General features: G+C 43.0%; 1 protein-coding gene across 4 annotated transcripts in view; it reads right to left on the reverse strand.

The window, feature by feature from the left end:
• Positions 1–683: 683 nt before the first annotated feature.
• LOC144668809 (cAMP-dependent protein kinase catalytic subunit alpha-like) overlaps positions 684–18,502 on the reverse strand; it is a 162,219-nt gene continuing 144,400 nt past the window's right edge. For all 4 annotated transcript variants that reach the window (XM_078531181.1, XM_078531180.1, XM_078531182.1 and 1 more), the window contains exons 5-10: positions 16,630–16,712; positions 14,559–14,685; positions 6,847–6,942; positions 5,439–5,561; positions 2,540–2,704; positions 684–1,190 (exon numbers count right to left, since the gene is read on the reverse strand). In XM_078531181.1, coding sequence (XP_078387307.1) covers positions 1,065–1,190; positions 2,540–2,704; positions 5,439–5,561; positions 6,847–6,942; positions 14,559–14,685; positions 16,630–16,712 — 720 coding nt within the window. In that variant the 3' untranslated portion in view covers positions 684–1,064. The remainder of the gene's footprint in view (positions 1,191–2,539; positions 2,705–5,438; positions 5,562–6,846; positions 6,943–14,558; positions 14,686–16,629; positions 16,713–18,502) is intronic.

Below are 18,502 nucleotides of genomic sequence, written 5' to 3' on the forward strand. Positions count from 1 at the left end.
GCTTTTTGCTGCTCGGGTCTGGTAGTTGGATGCGAATTTGCTCATTCTACCCTCTTATAATTTCTATAGCTTCTTACACAACTTCAGGAAGTCCCTAAGTGCTCTGCAGCAATGCAGAACTTTTTTTTTAAAAAAGTGTAGTCAACTGTTGCAATGTAGGAAGCACAGCAGCCAATTTGTTCATAGCAAGCTCCCATAAACAACAATGTAATAATGACCAGACAATCTGTTCAGTGAGATTGGCTGAAGAATAAACAGTGGCCAGGACTCTGAGGAGAACTCCCCTCTCTTTGTTAAAATAGTGTCATGGGGGTCTTTTACCTCCACCAGGAGACTTACAGAATCTATAATAAAGCAAGCACTTCAATCTCGAGGTTGAAGAAATGTGAAAGCCACGTACGCACTGTGGCTGATGCTATATTGCTACATCACCCACACAATTATCTGTTGCTTAAATGTGAGACCCTAAAAGTGTTAAATACAGAAACTCATCATTTACCAGACATGAGTGAGTGTGTAGAGGAATCAACTCCAGAGATGGTGCACACTTAACAATACTCCTGTCCAGGCCAGCTCTGAAGTTGCACGAAATGAGTGAAACTGGTTTGGAAGAAGATCAAGCTTACAATTTAGCGACTCTGCGGTCAGATCTGATATGGAAAAGTAGTCCCTTCACTCGGAAATACATTTTAAAAAAGAAAAACTAAAGGGCTTTAATGTATAAGTAAAATATCTTTTAAAACACAGAACATATATAACATTCAGACACAATGAGATACAAATGCTTATTGGAAGGCGGCAAAAAAGAGAAGTTTAGTGTGTCATTGGGAGTAGTGACTATCTGGAAAACCTCAGGATTCGCAGGAGCAGTCCATATAAGGGAAAGTGGGCCAGGCCCTTCTAAGTCACGGCAAGATAGGACTCCACCTGGTGGAATGCACAGACTTAACACAAGTTTTCAGTAAATACAACAGTTTGGGCTCCCATCCAAACAGTGCCTCCTTTCCTTTCCGGCCGAGTATCAAGTTTCCCAGTCATTTTACAGCTTCGTCTCATTTCATTCTCTAGAACTCAGCAAATTCCTTAGAATATTTCTCTGTGAGAGATATGCGGATTGCCTCCTCTTCATAGTCGTCAAAGTTACTGGTGTCCCCAGGGCCTCTCATCTTGGGTTTAAAAGGAGGTTCCTCCTGAGGAAAGGAACAGAAACTAATTTAAATTGAATTGCAGTCATGGAGTTATTACGGCACACATATACCGAAAGCTGTTCACCGCGACTCTCCACTGTAATTAGAGTGCGATAAGTCACAGCAAATGGTCCTCATCTGACACCCGAAATACGCGCATTGAACTAAGCCTCCCTCCCCACCAAAACATATCACAGCCAGTACAATGTAATGGGGAGGCAGTGGCTTAGTGATATTGTCACTGGACTAGTAATCCAGAGCCCAGGGTAATGCTCTGGGGACCCGCGTTCGAATCCCATCATGGCAGATGGTGGAATTAGAACTGAACTAAAAGTCTAATTATGACCATGAAACCATTGTTGATTGTCGTAAAAACCCATCTGGTTCACTAATGTCCTTTAGGGGAAGGAAATCTGGCCTACATGTGATTCCAGATCCACAGCAATGTGATTGACTTTGAAATGGCCTAGGAAGCCACTCAGTTTCTCGAGGTCAATTAGAGATGGGCAAAAAATGCTGGTCTAGTCAGTGACGCCCACATTCCATGAATGAATGAAAAAAACATATGGCTATTGTTCTATGCTCTGACATTGCACATTAGCTGTAACAACTTGACTGGGCCACCTTGCCACTAGATGCACCCCAAAATCCATGTGTGACATGCCACACACTCTTTTATCATAAGAACCTTAAGATTACAGCCCTGGATATAAACATTAATTTCAATACAAAAACATATTGTAACACCCTTTTCTTAGCTTGAGCAGGACTGTATAAAATAAAGCATTAGTCCTTCAGTCAGAGAGTGTAAGTGTAACATTGGATGCCTCTGGCTAATTGAAGCTAATCTGTAGGACAAATATGACAATGGAAATTTCCAGTAGTAACCATGCATCCCTGCATTTTGCGTGTAAAGGAGTTTACATTGGGACTTACTTCACTGAAGCAAGAACCCAATGCAGGTTGAGTTAGGTAAACAGAGTGGGTGTGTATGGGGAGAGAATGCACTTTGTCAGGTAAACGGAAACCCCCGTCTATTTTGGAACCATGGGAGCAGGTTTCCACATGCATTAGATGCCCGTCTAACCACAAACAGAATGCTTGTGTGCATATCTATGCAGAGAAAAGAGGCTAAGAGTAATGAGTAGACAGCCAACAGTATATAGAGAGGAAAACAGATTGTGAGTAGGAGAGATCTCGACAACATTTGTGTGACTGAACTCGTCACAAATAAGTGATGTAGTTTGAAGTCTCTGCTGGAATACACCACCCTGTCATAGTAAACAGCTGCACAAGGCACTATCCCCGGATATCCCACTCTCTGAGAAACAGGTCCTGACTGGCTAAGGTACCTTTCTTTTGTAGATGGAGATCCAGTCTGTGTTGGCAAACCACTTATGGTTCTTGATGTCACCGACACCGTTTCTAAGATTACCAAACCGTTTGGTCAGATCAACCTGCAACAGGTTCCGAAGCAGGTCTTTTAGGTCTGAACTGAAATGAGATGGAAACCGCACCTGAAAAAGAAATGTTAATCTGTTACGTGGGCATGACTCAGATTCATGTAACATTAGGTGCTCGGCAAAATGCAGAGAGGAGGGGGACACGGAAATTATATTAAGGGCAGATTTTCTGATTTGGCACACGCAGTGATTTACTGTGAGTTCAATGGATAGAAAACTGAGTACTACATGGGGCGACTTTGATACTTGTTTGTGGTGGACTGGGGTTGGGGTGGGGGGAGGGGGAACCTCATTGTGGTTGGGGGTCACAAATTATAGTCTTTAGTGTGAGCATTAAACTCTAGCTATTTGGACAGGGTGCTGCATCAGTGCATCGCAGTTCCATACCTCACCTTAGAGCACCCTGAAGGCCCAGAGGCAGCGCACAAGAGTAACTGTGTGGGTATTTACTTTTCAACCAGATTGTCACTTATAATTTTGGGGAGATTGATGATCCAATGCCATGGCCACTGCCGGGGTAGGACACCCAGGTTAGGAGATACAGCATGGACCCGATGGGCTGAACAGCCTCTTTCTGTGCCACAATGACTTTATGATGTGGGCAAAGGATTTTTTTTTTAAAGAAGCATGCGGCCTCCCTATTCGTCCTACCAGAATATATCACCTTATACTTATCCACATTGATGTTCATTTGCCAATGACTCACCAATCCTATAAGTTTATTAATGCCTTCCTATATTTTGCTGTAGTTCTCCAAATTCACCCAATTCACCAACCCCCACCCCCCAAATTTGGTGTCATCCACAAATTTTGAATTTGTACTTCCAATTCCTAAGTCCAAATCATTAATGTAGATGGTGAATAGCTGTGGTCCTAGGACCAATCCCTGTGGAACACTATTTCTCAGCTTTAGCAGTCTAATTAACTACCTTTAGCCACAGCTCTGTTTTCTGTTTTATAGCCAGGTTGCCATCCATTCTGTTACTTGTCTCCTGTGTCCACATTTCTGACCTTAGTCATGAGTTGCCTATAAGGTACCTTATCAAAGGCCTTTTGGAATTCTAAATATATTATGTCTACTGCATTATCGTTATCTACCCTTTCTGTTACTTCTTCAAACTGTTCAAAAAGGTTAGTTAAACATGATCTTTTTTGAAATCTGTGCTGACTATGGTATTATATTTTCAGTTTCTAGAAGTTTTCCTATCACATCTTTGAGCAAGGATTCCAACCTATTGCATTCAAGTAAAAGATAGGACACTTTCATTCAATCAGACCAGCTGCGAAAGGTAAGAGGGCGATGCTCATACTCATATTGCTCAGACCCCAGGAATAAGCATTTTGAAGCTTGTGTCCCACTAAGGAATTCAGCACTCAACACTCATAACACAGATAGCAAGAAGCTATCAAAGTACGTGATACAATGATACAAAGGTACGTAAGCAGAACTCGTTTCATCCGGACATGTGCCTGGACCAAGACTTAACCTATCTTTTCCCTCATGGATGGCAAAAAATTACCATGCAGGATAATGGGCTTCTGTCGGTTAGTAGGTGACATCGGGTAGTCAGAGCAAACTCTGTGGGTAGATTAAAATGTGTTTGTCTCGGCGTCCATTTCTTCCAACAAATTGCATAAAGAAGAATAAACCTGCATTTATATAGTGCCTTTCACATTTAGCCATTCTATGATCTAGAAAATATCCCAAAGTGCTTCACAGCCAATGATGTAGCTTTGAAGTGTAGTAACTAGAAATGCATCAACTACTTTGCACACAGCATGGCTCCACAAACAGCAATGAAATTAACGATCAGTTAAATTGATTTTTTTTTTATTAAGGTTTACGGTTAAAGTATAAAAGTTGGCCAGGAGACCCGGACAGCTGCTCTGGTCTTCAAATAACACCATGGAATCTTTTACATCCACAAGAAGGTCATTAGTTTAATGTCTCATCAGAAAAGTGGCATGCCCAAAATGACACTTCATCATAGTGGTCACCAATTTCTCAGAATAAAGGGGCAGGCCATTTAAGATTGAGATGAGGAGGAATTTCTTCACTCAGAGGGCGGTGAATCTTTGGAAATCTCTACCCCAGAGGGCTGTGGAAGCTCAGTCATTCAGCATGTTCAAGACAGAAATTGACAGATTTCTGGATACTAATGGCATCAAGGGATTGGGGGGGGGGTGCGGTGGGGAACAGCGTAGAGGTAGCTGATCAGCCATGATCTGTTTGGCCTACTCCTGCTCCTATTTCCTATGTTCCAAGGCACACATTTTCCCACATCATGAGAATCTAATATTACTATCCTCTTTCCTTTCATTTCATCTATAATTAGGGTATGATTCTTGATTAGTCAAAGTCCTTATCAAAAGCAGTGACAATGTGGTTCAGAGGTAGCATTCTCCAGTTAGAAGTTTCATTCCAGGGCTGGAGTACATTGTCCACTGTGGTGCTGAACAAGTTGAGCATTGTACCTCAGAGACATTAAGCCAAGTAGCTCCTCTTCGTCTCCCAGTGGTTTAGGTGGGTGTTAAGGATCACAAGATACTACTCAAAAAAAAGCACGGAGTTCTGCCAGAGTTCTGGCCAACATTCCTCCACTAAAAACAGATTACCTTGTCAGCTTATTGCTCTTTGTAGGATCCTGTGATTTGCTCACAAAACAGTGACTAATATTTCAAAGTAACTCTTGAATGTGATGTGATGAGGTGCTGTATAAATTCAAATCTTTCCTTATTTTCATTGCACAGGTCAGAACAACCATGTTTCCTGAAACATGCTGCTTACCTTCCCAGAGACTATTTTTTCATAAATCTGAATAGGCTGGTCTGCAAAAAATGGAGGATACCCAGCAGACATTTCATAGATTAGGACCCCTAATGCCCACCAATCCACAGCTTTGTTATAGCCCTGAAGGAAGAAGAGACATGGATCAGTAAAATAGATTCAATCCCCATCTCGGCCAAATTAGCTGATTTCAGCTAGACCAGTAATTGGGGGTTTATAACTGGCTTTGATGGGTTAGTTTGGGGCAGGACAGCCAGAGTTGCTAAGATAGCTGCTGGCTAACAATCCTTGCTGGAAGAGTGCAGGTATGGGCATCAATTGAGTATAGGACTGGGCTCACGGTGACCACAATTGAGGATATCTTGGTGTCGGTCATGTGCACAAATGAATAAGTGGCACATGAGGGAGGCTAGGGCCTATGCATTTCCCAAGTAATGAGTTAACACTTTTAGGGAGTCAATAAAAATGACAACCTAGTGGAGGCATTGCAGTACCAGTACTGGAGGTGTAATTACAGTGTGACAAATCTACATAGACAGTTTCATTTATAAATGTTTACACAGGAATTTATCAAGGAAATATATAATAAAAACAAAAATACGGACCAAATTATCTTTGCACATCTTGGTCCAATAATTCTTGGCCCCCAAACCCCATAACATCTGAAGATGACCCTTGATCTTGACTCCCATGTGAAATGCAATGGAAAAATAACAAGCATTCTACAATTCCTGCAAAGGGTATGCAGTTCTTGATGTCAGAATGTCGTCATGTTTTTCATCAACATTTATCCCTTGAAAGTGATGTCAACATTTCCCATTCAGTTTTGCTATCTCAACAATCAGAATGGAACAATTAATTTAATCTTGGTGTCTAAATGAACTTTTAGACATTGCTGGTCCCCAAGGCATGTGTGTCCACCCAATATCCACATAGACTTTCGTTAGAAAACTTGTCTATTAGGTTCAACTTATTTAAAATAATAGAAGGTTAATATACCACGTAACTAGAATTTTGTAATTATCCCCCCACTCCTCCCAATATATCTAACAAAGTTACTGTAGGTAATTATCTGTAGAACTGTTGTTACAGATATGTATACTATCAGTCCATAGTGAAGCAACAATTGGATCTCTAGACTTGTAAACAATGAGATTGTAATTAAAATCTAACTGAGTGCCTTATGTGCCTAACATGTCAGCACAATATTGAATTCGCTGCTTTTAAAGGAAAATTTTGGGGTTTACCAGTGGTATGTTGGTGACGTATTAAAAGCACTGAATATCCAAGAAACGAAGAAAATGAGAGAGAAAATGTTGACACTAGGTTGTCATGGGGTAAGTTACTGATGAGCTGGAAAGAGTTGGAAGGTGCTGCAGTTTGTAGGGAGAAAATGGCTGCTCCTTACCTTGCTGAGGATGATCTCAGGAGCCAGGTATTCTGGAGTCCCACACAGCGTCCAGGTTCTACCCTTTACCCTCTTGGCAAAGCCAAAATCTGTCACCTAGAGATGAATCAGATTTTGAATCAATCTCAGAGAAACACTTTAGAGCAGTTGTACGTGTTTTTCTCCCCTTTTTTTAATCACCGTAATCAAATTTTTATTATTGCTTGAAGAATCAGTCTGTATAGGCTAGATCCTTGAGTCTTAAATAAAAACAAAGTGCTGGACTGGTCTGGCAGCATCTGTGGAGAGGGAAACAGATTTAATGTTTTCAGTCCAATACGGAATTCCGAAGAAAAGTCATATTGGACTTGAAACATTAACTCTGTTTCTCTCTCCACAGCTGCTGCCGGAGCAGCTGAGTATTTCCAGCATTTTCTGTTTTTATTTCGGATTTCCAGCACCTGCAGTACTTTGCCTTAATGGGATCTCCTCTTCAAGAGGACTATGGAGCCCTGTCGGGTTTGACGTATTTATCCTCAAAATTTCAACCACGCACTCAACACAGGATCTGACCCCTTTATTCTGTACAAAGTTCACATTTCCTGTTCAACATGTTACCTTAAATCCACATTAAATTCCCATCTGCTTCTCCATAGCCACATCTATTTCTTTTGTTCAAATCCCTTTCTTGCCATTAAGGTTCCTTACATTTTTCACATAGGCACAATTTTCTGCAATTGACAAATTTGATTAATGGTGAGTCCTCCCACCCATCTCCCCAAATGGTAGGTGAACAGCGTAAACACAAAGGGTGGAAGGGGCGCCAATCAAGCGGGCTGCTTTGTCCTGGATGGTGTCAAGCTTCTTGAGTGTTGTGGGAGCTGCACTCATCCAGGCAAGTGGAGAGTATTCCATCACACTCCTGACCAATGCCATGTAGATGGTGGACAGGCTTTGGGGAGTCAGGAGGTGAGTTAGTTACTCACTGGAGGATTCCTAGCCTCTGACCTGCTCTTATAGCCACAGTATTTATATGGCTAGTCCAGTTCAGTTTCTAGTCAATGGTAACTCCCAGGATGTTGGTAGTGGGGGATACAGCAATGGAAATGCTACAAATGTCAAAGGGCGATGGTTGGATTCTCTCGTTATGGAGATGATCATTACCTGGCACTTGTGTGGCACAAATGTTACTTGCCACTTGTTAGCTCAAGCATGGATATTGTCCAGGTCTTGCTGGACATGGACTGCTTCAGTATCTGAGGAGTTGCGAATGGCGCTGAACGTTGTGCAACCATCAGCGAACATCCCCACTTCTGACCTTATGATGGAAGGTCACTGATGAAGCAACTGAAGATGGTTGGGCTGAGGACACTACCCTGAGGAACTCCTGCAATGATGTCCTGGAACTGAGATGATTGACCCCCAACAACCGCAACCATCATCCTTTATGCTAGGTATGACTCCAACCAGTGGAGTTTTCTCCCCACCTGATGCTACACTTGATCAGATGCAGCCTTGAAGTCAAGGGCAGTAACTCTCGCCTCACCTCTGGAGTTCTGCTCTTTTGCCCATCTTTGAACCAAAGCTGTAATGAGGTCAGGAGCTGAGTGACCCTGGTAGAACCCGAACTGAACATCAGTGAGCAGGTTATTGCAAAGCAAGTTCCACTGGATAGCACCGTTGATGACCCCTTCCATCACTTTACTAATGATCGAGAGTAGACTGATGGGGTGGGTTGGATTTGTCCTGCTTTGTGTGTACAGGACATACCTGGAAAATTTTTAACATTGCCCAGGTAGATGCCAGTATTGTAGCTGTACTAGATCAGCTTGGTTAGGGGCAGGCAAGTTCTGGAGCACAAGTCCTCAGTATTACTGCCGGAAAACTGTCAGGGCCCAAAGCCTTTGCAGTATCCAGTGCCTTTAGCTGTTTCGTAACACTTTGGCAGGAGTAATTTGACAAGGAAGTATTCAATGAACGGCATGACACTAGGAAGTTCTGAAGAACAAAGGGACTTTGGCATGTGTGTCCATAGATCTCTGAAAGCGGAGGGGCATGTTAGTGGGGTGGTGAAAAAGGGACACTTGCCTTTATCAATCGAAGCATAGATTACAAAAGTAGGGATGTCATGCTGGAGTTGTATAGAACCTTGGTGAGGCCACAGCTGGAGTACTGTGTGCAGTTCTGGTCGCCACATTATAGGAAGGATGTGATTGCATTGGAGGGGGTGCAGAGGAGATTCACCAGGATGTTGCCTGGGGTGAAACATTTAAGTTATGAAGAGAGGTTGGATAGACTTGGGTTGTTACAAGGGGGCATAAGTTCAAGGTGAGGGGCAGGAGGTTTGGGGGGGGATGTGAGGAAAAGCTTTTTTACCCAGAGGGTGGTGACGGCCTGGAATGCACTGCCTGGGAGGGTGGTGGAGGCGGGTTGCCTCACATCCTTTAAAAAGTACCTGGATGAGCACTTGGCACGTCATAACATTCAAGGCTATGGGCCAAGTGCTGGTAAATGGGATTAGGTACGTAGGTCAGGTGTTTCTCACGTGTCGGTGCAGACTCGATGGGCCGAAGGGCCTCTTCTGCACTGTGATTCTGTGTCATTCTGTGATATCATGTGGAGTGAATCAAATTGACTGAAAACTGGCATCTGTGACGCTGGGGGCTTGCAGAGGAGGCATAGATGGGTCATTGACTTCTGGCTGAAGATTGTTACAAATGCTTCAGCCTTATCTTTTGCACTGATGCACTGGGCTCCCCCATCATTGAGGATGGGGATATTTGTGGAGCCTCCTCCTCCAGTGAGTTGTTTCATTATCTACCACCATTCATGACTAGATGTGGCAGGACTGCAGAACTTTGATCTGATCCGTTGGTTGTGGAATCGCTTAGCTCTGTGTCACTTGCTGCTTATGCTGTTTGAAATGCAAGTAGTCCTGTGTTGTAGTTTCACCAGGTTGACACCTCATTTTTAGGTATGCCTGGCGCTGCTCCTGGCATGCAGGGTTGATCCCCTGGCTTTGTGGTAATGGTAGAGTGGAGGATATGCCAGGCCATGAGGCTACAGATTGTGGTTGAGTACAATTCTGCTGCTGCTAATGGTCCACAGCGCCTCATGGAGACCCAGTCTTGAGTTTCTAGAAATCTATCCCATTTAGCATGGCGGTAGTGCCATACAACATGATGGAGGGTATCCTCAATGTGAAGACAGGACTTTGTCTCCACAAGGACTGTGTGGTGGTCACTCCTACCGATACTGTCATGGACAGATGCATGGAAAGATGGTGAGGAAGAGGTTTTTGCCTCTTATTAGTTCCACCACCACCTGCTGCAGACCCAGTCAAGTAGCTATGTCCTTTAGAATTCAGCCAGCTCAGTCTGTGGTGGTGCTACTGAGCCATTCTTGGTGATGGCCGCACTCGATGTCAGGGAAACTCCCTCCCAACCGTATACCACCGTGCCGCCACCTCTGCTGGGTCTGTGCTGCTGGTGCGAAAGACATACCCGGGGATGGTGGTTTCTGGGACATGATCTGTAAGGTATGATTCCATGAGTATGGCTATGTCAGGCTGTTGCTGGACTATTCTGTGAGACAGCTCTCCCAATTTTGGCACAAGCCCCCAGATGCTAGTTAAGGAGGGCTTTACAGGGGCAATTGGGCTGGGTTTGCCATTGTCATCTCCGGTGCCTAGGTCAATGCCGGGTAGTCTGTCTAGTTTCATTCCTTTTGTGGTAATTATGGTTTTATGTAATGTGTAGTATATTTTTAAGAAGGATGTTATAAAGGAAGATCATATGATCTTATGTAGCCAATACAGGAGTAGCGTGGGCGACTTCAGTAGTCAATGGTTTGTAGTTAGTAGTCAGAAGTATGGAGATAGGGATATATGTGAAAGCATCCAAGTGTAGCTGCTGAGTACCTTTGCAAATAAACAGAATGTGTCCACCTAAGAAGTGTCTGCGGATCAACTCTGTCTATAGTATCAACTTGGCCATCCCGCAACAAACGTGCAACCAGGATCCATAAGTCCCAACAAACTGGTGACTAGGATCCAACAAACTGGCAAAGAGGAATAATTTAAAGGTTGGTGAAGAATTGTGTGCAGTGTCAGCAATTGCAAAAGTTACCTTCAACAGCTCCGTTACACCCTTGGGGGTGGCCAGGAACGCCATGGGTGCGGTTACACATTATTCTCATGAAAGGTCCCACAAAGTCAATGTTTCTGCTCATTGTGGATGCCCACTCAAAATGGATGGACATATATGAGGTGAAGTCACCAATGTCTTCTGCTACAATTGAGAAGCTTGTCAAAGTTTTGCCATTCACGGACTACCAGAGGTAGTCGTATCTGATAATGGCATGGCATTTATGAGTGCTGAGTTTCAACGCTTTATCAGCCTCAACGGTATCACTCATGTAAAAACTTCATTGTACCACCCTTCCTCAAATGGACTGGCTGAAAGAGCAGTTCAAACGTTCAAGTCAGCCATGAAAAAGTTAACTGGAGACTCCATAGCAACCAAGCTAGCACACTTTCTTTTTCATTATAGGACCACCCGTCACACAACAACATGTGTCACGGCTGCAGAATTATTGATGAAACGCCGTATTAGGACGAGGTTGAGCTTAATAATGCTGAATTTAGGGGGGGGAATGGTAGAAAGGAGGAAAGGAGTCAGGGAAGCCAGAAAACTAGACATGATTGGCATAGTTGTGACAGGAAGTTTACCACAGGAGAGATGGTATATATGAAGAACTTTGGAGAAGGATCAAAGTGGTTATCAGGTGAAATAAGTGCAGTGACTGGACCTCTATCTAACCGTGTGAAGGTGGAAGACCGAGTCATACAGAAACATGTGGATCATCTGAGGAAGAGAGAAACAAATCACCAAGAAATGATTCTGCCAGTGTTCACGGCCGGGCCAACGTTTCCTGTTGAGAGAACTCAACCTAGTATAGATGTGTCAGGTGTGTCTGTTGTACCTGCAAGAGTTTAAGAAACAGATTTGCAGGTGCCCGCCAAAGAACCTGATGTTCAGACAACTTCAGAAGACGAAGTTCCTGACAGAACATCTGAAGCTGTAGAGCTGAGACGTTCTACACGCATAAGGAAGCCCCCATAAAGACTGAATTTATATGGTTATTATTATGGTTTTATGTAATGAATAGTATATTTTTAAGAAGGATGTTATAAAGGAAGATCGTATGATCTTATGTAACCAACAGAGGAGTAGTGCGGGCTACTTCAGTAGTCAGTAGTCTGTAGTTAGTAGACAGAAGTATGGAGATAGGGTTAGATGTGAAAGCACACAAGTGTAGCTACTGAGTGCGTTTGTAAAAAAACAGGTGCTGTTCCACCTAAGAAGCGTCTGCTGATCAACTCTGTCTATTGTACCAACTCGGTCATCCCACAACAAGCGTGCAACCAGGATCCATAAGTCCCAACAAACCGGTGACTAGGATCCAGCATCTTTTTACTGACTTTTTAGCAGTTTGGTACAACTGAGTGGCTTGTTCGGCCATTTCAGAGGGCATTTAAGAGTCAACCACATTACTGTGGATCTGGAGTCACATGTAGGCCAGGCCAGGTGAGGATGGCAGATTTCCTTCCCTGAAGGGGATTAGAGAACCAGATGTGTTGTTAATGACAATCAACAATGGTTTCATTAGGTCATCAGATTTTTATTGAATTAAAATTCCACCATCTGTCGTGGTGGGATTCCAACAGGTCCCCAGAGCCTGGGTCTTTGGATTATCAGCCCAGTGACAATACCACTTGCCCTCCAGAGCAGAGTTTTGTTTCACTTTCAGAGGTCTGGAATTGACAAAGCGTTTGAATATTACTCCTTGGCTACTCTCACTAGGTTTAGCACGTTAACTAAGACAATGCAAGGATATGGTGTTTTGAGGCACAAGTGAGAACTGGGTGAATTGTCAGGAGCAGCTGCTTCCGGGTGTGGTTGTTTACCATGCATGGGTACTATTTGGTCCCACCGTTACTACTAAGCTGACAGATAGGAATTTAGGGGTGCTAGTTTGGAGAAAAGTATTAGTAGCAGCAAAAATTAGATTTGTTTCTTGTGACCCTTGTGCACAGGCAATTAACAAGAGAAAGGAGACAACAGTCATCCAAGGGATAAGGCCAATGGAGCAGATACTAAGACAAATGTGTTTTAACCAGAATTAACATTCAATAATTTATGTAGGAAAACAAACAGTGGAAGTGAATAAATATACAAATCTCACAACATCGTGGACTAGGAATGGGATTCAAGCCAGTGTTTACAAAACACTAGCGTACTTTCCGACTTGAGCCCAACATACAGCAGGATTGTGAGGGGGAATAAAGGACGTGGGCCATTGATTTGACCCACAAAGTAGGCAGTTAAATGACTAAGTTGCCAATAAGGAAATTGGGGACAGGAGTGCATCTAGACTGTATTAGATACAAGTCCCAAGTGGTAATGATGTTTTATAGATTACAGGTGTCCAATTTTTGACTACAGCATGCAGTTTGGTTGCCCTACCTCAAAGAAGGATATTGATACATCGGGAAGGGTTCAGGAAAAGAATGACAAAGATGATTCTAGAAATAAATTATCAAGTCTCGGATGACTGAACTCAATATTGCTGGAGAAGAATGCTAAAATACTTGACACAGTTTCTCCCTTTCTTCTCAAGGATAGTAGATGTGTTAACAGATGATCAAGAAAAGGAGCTAATGCTTGATCAATTGATATCTTTAAAAGGAAATTGTCAAGAAAGGGGTTTGAGGATTATAGAGATGCGAACAGATCTACTTGATTCATATTGGAACCTGGGGATGTGGAAAGGAGTGAGCTTGATGGGAAAAATGGCCTTTCTGCATTCCAATCTTTTTTTGTGTTGGATATGGTGGATGTAGAGTGGGAGCTAGCGTTTCTCAGTGTTAATGAGTAGTAAGTATTAATGAGTAGTACCTTAGTAATGTAATAGCTAATGCTGTTAGCACATCTCACTCTGAAAATATAGCAGAAATTATTGCAGGAAATTAGCTGGAAGTGTAATTTACAGTTGCAGGTAGGGGAGACTGGTCTTCATACAGAGCTATGAGACAATGGTAAAACCAGCACTCAGCAGTTGTCTTCTGCAGCAGAATTACCTCTAATATATTTATCTTTTATAACTCTGCCTCAATCCACAGTAGGATTTATTTTCTCCTCAGTGAGGTCACCGACCCACCCTCTAATTGTACAGTAAAAGGAGGTCCAAATCGGAGGAATAAACACGCAGCCCTTCCATTGTCACTATCCATTTATTGATCCAAAGTGCATGTGGGTTGCTATAAACCCACATCTTTCAATCACCCCCAAAATTGTGCTGGTGGATCCTATACTGTTTTTGCTCATGCAGCACTACTCCCCCCCGAACTCTTTCCATTGTTGTACCTTCCACACACACCTTCACCTCTCCCCCCCCACGCCCCCGACTGCCACCAACTTATCCAATGTGACTCATACTCTTATTCAAGGCATTTCACCTCCTTGCATTCAGCCCTCATCTGTGGCACCCCCTGAATAGCTCCTCCTGCATCCCAATGTTACGGTGCCAACCCCATTTTGGAGTCATTTCATCCCATAAAGCTGGGATTTTCCTGGAGTATGGCAAACACCCCATTCTCAGGGTGTAGCCTGCAAGTAGGTACCTGATGTGCAGCGCAGTGTATAGGCCATTCCTGTGGCATTCCCCCATACCTGAATGTAGCCATATTGGTCAATCAGTATATTTTCAGGCTTCAGGTCTCTGTAGACGAGGTCTAGTGAATGGAGGTATTCGAACGCTAGGACAATCTGTGCTGCATAAAATCGTGAGTGAGGTTCACTGGAAACAAGAAAACCACAATTAAATTCAGTCTTGAGGTCAGTGAGGCAACAAATAGCTTGTTCAGTGTGGAGGAGTTTCAGAATGAAATGCAAAATTGACTGCACACTGGTGCCCAAGCATCATCACTTCCAGGAATGAGGTTTTATTTTGGCCAGAAGCACTTCCTTTGCAGCTGAATTAGCTATATGAACCAACACTATGGAAAAATGAACAACGGTAGAGTCGCTCAAACATCTAAAATTGCTTAAAGACAGGTTTGTTTCAGCTTGAAGAAGATAACGATTATCAAGAGTGATCTTTCCTGCTCTTTCCAACATTTCAACAAGACCATATTATTCTTATGCACCCATTAGCATTTAACCACATCGCCTGTCAAAAGAACTCTCCTATCAGTTAACTTGTGATCTTCTGGCTTTCGCAGTTGCAGTGTTGCACCAGCTGAAGGCGCCATTTGCACTTAAAACTACCAAAAACATTTGGTCACATCTGCTTCTAGCCCACTATCTGTTAACTCCCAGATTGCTGCTTACTTTGGGCTTTAGCTGGGGTAACACAGATATTAGGTAAATTAATAAAGGAAAAGCAGTGGAAATGGTTGCACTGAGGCAAAGGGAGGCATACGAGAGGGAAAGAAAAGAATGATAGTGAGGAAAAGAATGGGACACAAACTGGGGTACAAACAGCACAAGAAAGAAAAGACAGTGGTAGCCATTCAAAGAAATGGAGTGGGGAGAGGGAAAGAGAAGGAGGAAGATACAGGGGCAGGACACAGCAAGAATTAAAGTGGGAGGAAAGCACAGAAACAGTTAAAAAGAAAAGAAAGACAAAATTACATTTATATAGCACTGTATCATGTTAGACAACAGCTTGCATTTATTCAGCACCTTTAATGTAATAAAGCACCCAAAGTGCTGTTAAAGAGCCTCAGGCTTCTCAAAGTGTTTCACGCAGTGAATTAACTTTTATAGTTCAAAAGCTATTGTTAAGTGGGCAAATGTGGGAGATTTTTTATGCCAGCAAAGTCCTACAAAGAATAGTGAGATGTACGCCCATTAATCTAATTTTTGGTAGCATTGGTCAGGTCACCGAGAAAATTCCCTGCTCTTCTTCAAACAGTATATTCAGATTTTTAAAGTCTTCCTGAGTCAATGGAACCTAAAACAGTCACCCCGCACTCGACGACTGAAGCACTGTGGCAGCAGTGTGTACCATCTACAAGATGCACTGCAGCAGGCACTCGCCAAGGCTCCTCCGACAGCACCTTCCAAACCCACAACCTCTACCATTGCAAAGGACAAGAGCAGCAGATGCATGGGAACACCACCGCCTGCAAGTTCCCGTCAAAGTCACACACCATCCTGATTTGGAACTATATATCCGTTCCTTCACTGTCATGGGGTCAAAATCCTGGAACTCTCTCCCTAACAGCACCGTGGGTGTACCTACACCACATGGACTGCAGCGGTTCAAAGCTGTGGCTCACCACCACCTTCTCAAGGGTTACTGGAAATAAATATTGACCTTGGCAGCGAAGCCCACACCCCATGAAAGAATATGCCTTTCCCCCATCAATACATTAGTGAACAGACATCATAGCTCTGGTCTTGTACTGGCTTCGGCTCTTTGTGATACATGCTTCAACCTGCAAAGTGGGATGTCAAACAAGACTGCGCAAAGATTAATACGAACCAATTAAGTGACAGGTCACCTTCTAACCCCAATCGCAAAGCAAAGACAGAAGAACACAGCTAAAACAGATGGTGAAATATTGTGAACGAAAAGAACAATCACTGTTTGCTACTGTCTTCCGGCTAAGTGTTTGGTCACACTTCCAACACTGTTTATGCAGTCATGATGCGAATTAGATGTGTTTAATTAGATGTGAGGCTCAGCACAAATCGCAGCCAAATGCATCACTTTTTACAGCTTTAAGAGACTAACCTGAATCTTCCACTTCTCCTTAAATGTGAAAACATCTCTCCACCTTGAATATATTCCATCACCATATACAAATTAGTGTTATCCTGAAAAAAAGGAAGAGAATGCAGATAAAAACGAGTCCAACAAAGCACAAAAACAGCAGAGGAATTCCTACACTCCCCACCCCACCCCACCCAACTATACACAAGCTGATAAATCACCACAATGATGGGCTAGCTCCATACTAACGGAAAAAAGTTTAAGATAGGAGCCGCAAAACAGAAGACTCAAAAACTCCAAGCTGTCAGATGTAGTCTCACACTAGGGGCATAGGAAACATTACTACCAAATTACATGTTGCTAAAGTGTCATCTGTAGGTGGAATTGGGCAAGGGTTGAACAGGGCTGTCGTGCAAGATGGTTGAGCCCAAGGCCTTTTGGTGGTCTCAAGAGTTGTGTTTGCACACACATGTAGATAAATGGTAGTGGGATGACTGTGCTAGGTTGGTCATTGGTTTTTTTTAAAACATCAGAGCGAGTTTCCTCAGATATTCTCCCGTTTTGCTGCCATAACTTTGTTAGGAACCCCATTTATGCACACAACACTTGCATTTGTATGCAAGACACCTCACGAGAGTATCAGGCACAATTTGACATTGAGCTACATAGGAGATATTAGGACAGGCGACCAAATAGCTTGGACAATGAAGAATAGTTATAAGGAGGGTCTTAATGGAAGACAGAGGGGTAGAAAGGCAGAAATCGGGAAGGAATTCCAGAATTTCAGGCTAGCTAGCTGGAGACATGGTCATTAATGTTAGAGTGACAGAAATTGAGGGTGCACAAGAGGCGCATAAAAACCTACAGTTAGGACTTACTTGGTTGACAACCTTAATCAGTAATGTTTAAGATAAGGTTAATAAAAGTGGTAACTCTACAGATGCTATTAAAGTGATATTTGAAATGTTAGCCCATGGACATGTGGATCTAATAGCACGTCCCCATTCCCACTTCATTTGAGTGTTCCCACCTACCAAGTGGCAATATGAGTACATTAGATCAGCTGTTGTGATTATTGAGTATAGCAATAATGTGTGCTTGTTTAACAATACGTCCAACAGGCAATGTGCTTTGTTAAAAGCTTTTGTCTCTTTGTCCAGTCTTTTAGTCAACCCCGCCTGCACAGGTAGCGTGCTACCGCTCGCGTATTATGCTGGGCGGGCCTTAATTGGCCCACCCGTTTAAAATGGCGGTGCGGAGCCGATCGTGGGCCGGTCTGCTCCGTGACTGCCCCTGCCCACTCCCGCCCAGCCCACCCGCCCGACGCAGGAAAAATTCAGCCCATAATGTATTTAGTCCTTTGCCTACTGGATTCCATGAAGATTTTGAATGCAACCTGCCTATCCCTAATACTAACCTTCATCACCGTTCCTTCATCTTTGCTGGGTCAAAGCTTTGGAACTCCCTACCTAACAGCATTCATCACATGGAGACTACAGCAGTTCAAGAAGGTTCTGCTGTTCTGATTTTCATGGAACTAATTTAGATGATAGCCTCACTAAAATTTCTTGCATATTTCACAGTTGCCTCTTGTAGATTTCCCAACCCTTATAGTGTTACAATTAATCTTTATTTTGAAGTTTACTCTTTCTCAAATCCAATTTTTGTTCTAAGCTCCTTTTTGGACTGATGTTCCCTTTATTCTAACTTATGTATTAAACCTGGATTAGATCAGATCCACTGATTGGTAAACAAACAAAGTAATCTTTCCCCACCTCGAAAAGCATGAATTCTTCTTTAACCTATTCTTTCCTGGTCAATATCCTGGTGATTGAAATTTCCAATGAATAGCATTCAGCCTTTTTAACTGGCTGATCAGATTTATAAAACCACT

The sequence above is a fragment of the Cetorhinus maximus genome, chromosome 28 (genome assembly GCF_964194155.1).
Source record: "Cetorhinus maximus chromosome 28, sCetMax3.hap1.1, whole genome shotgun sequence".
Taxonomy (NCBI): Eukaryota; Metazoa; Chordata; class Chondrichthyes; order Lamniformes; family Cetorhinidae; genus Cetorhinus; species Cetorhinus maximus.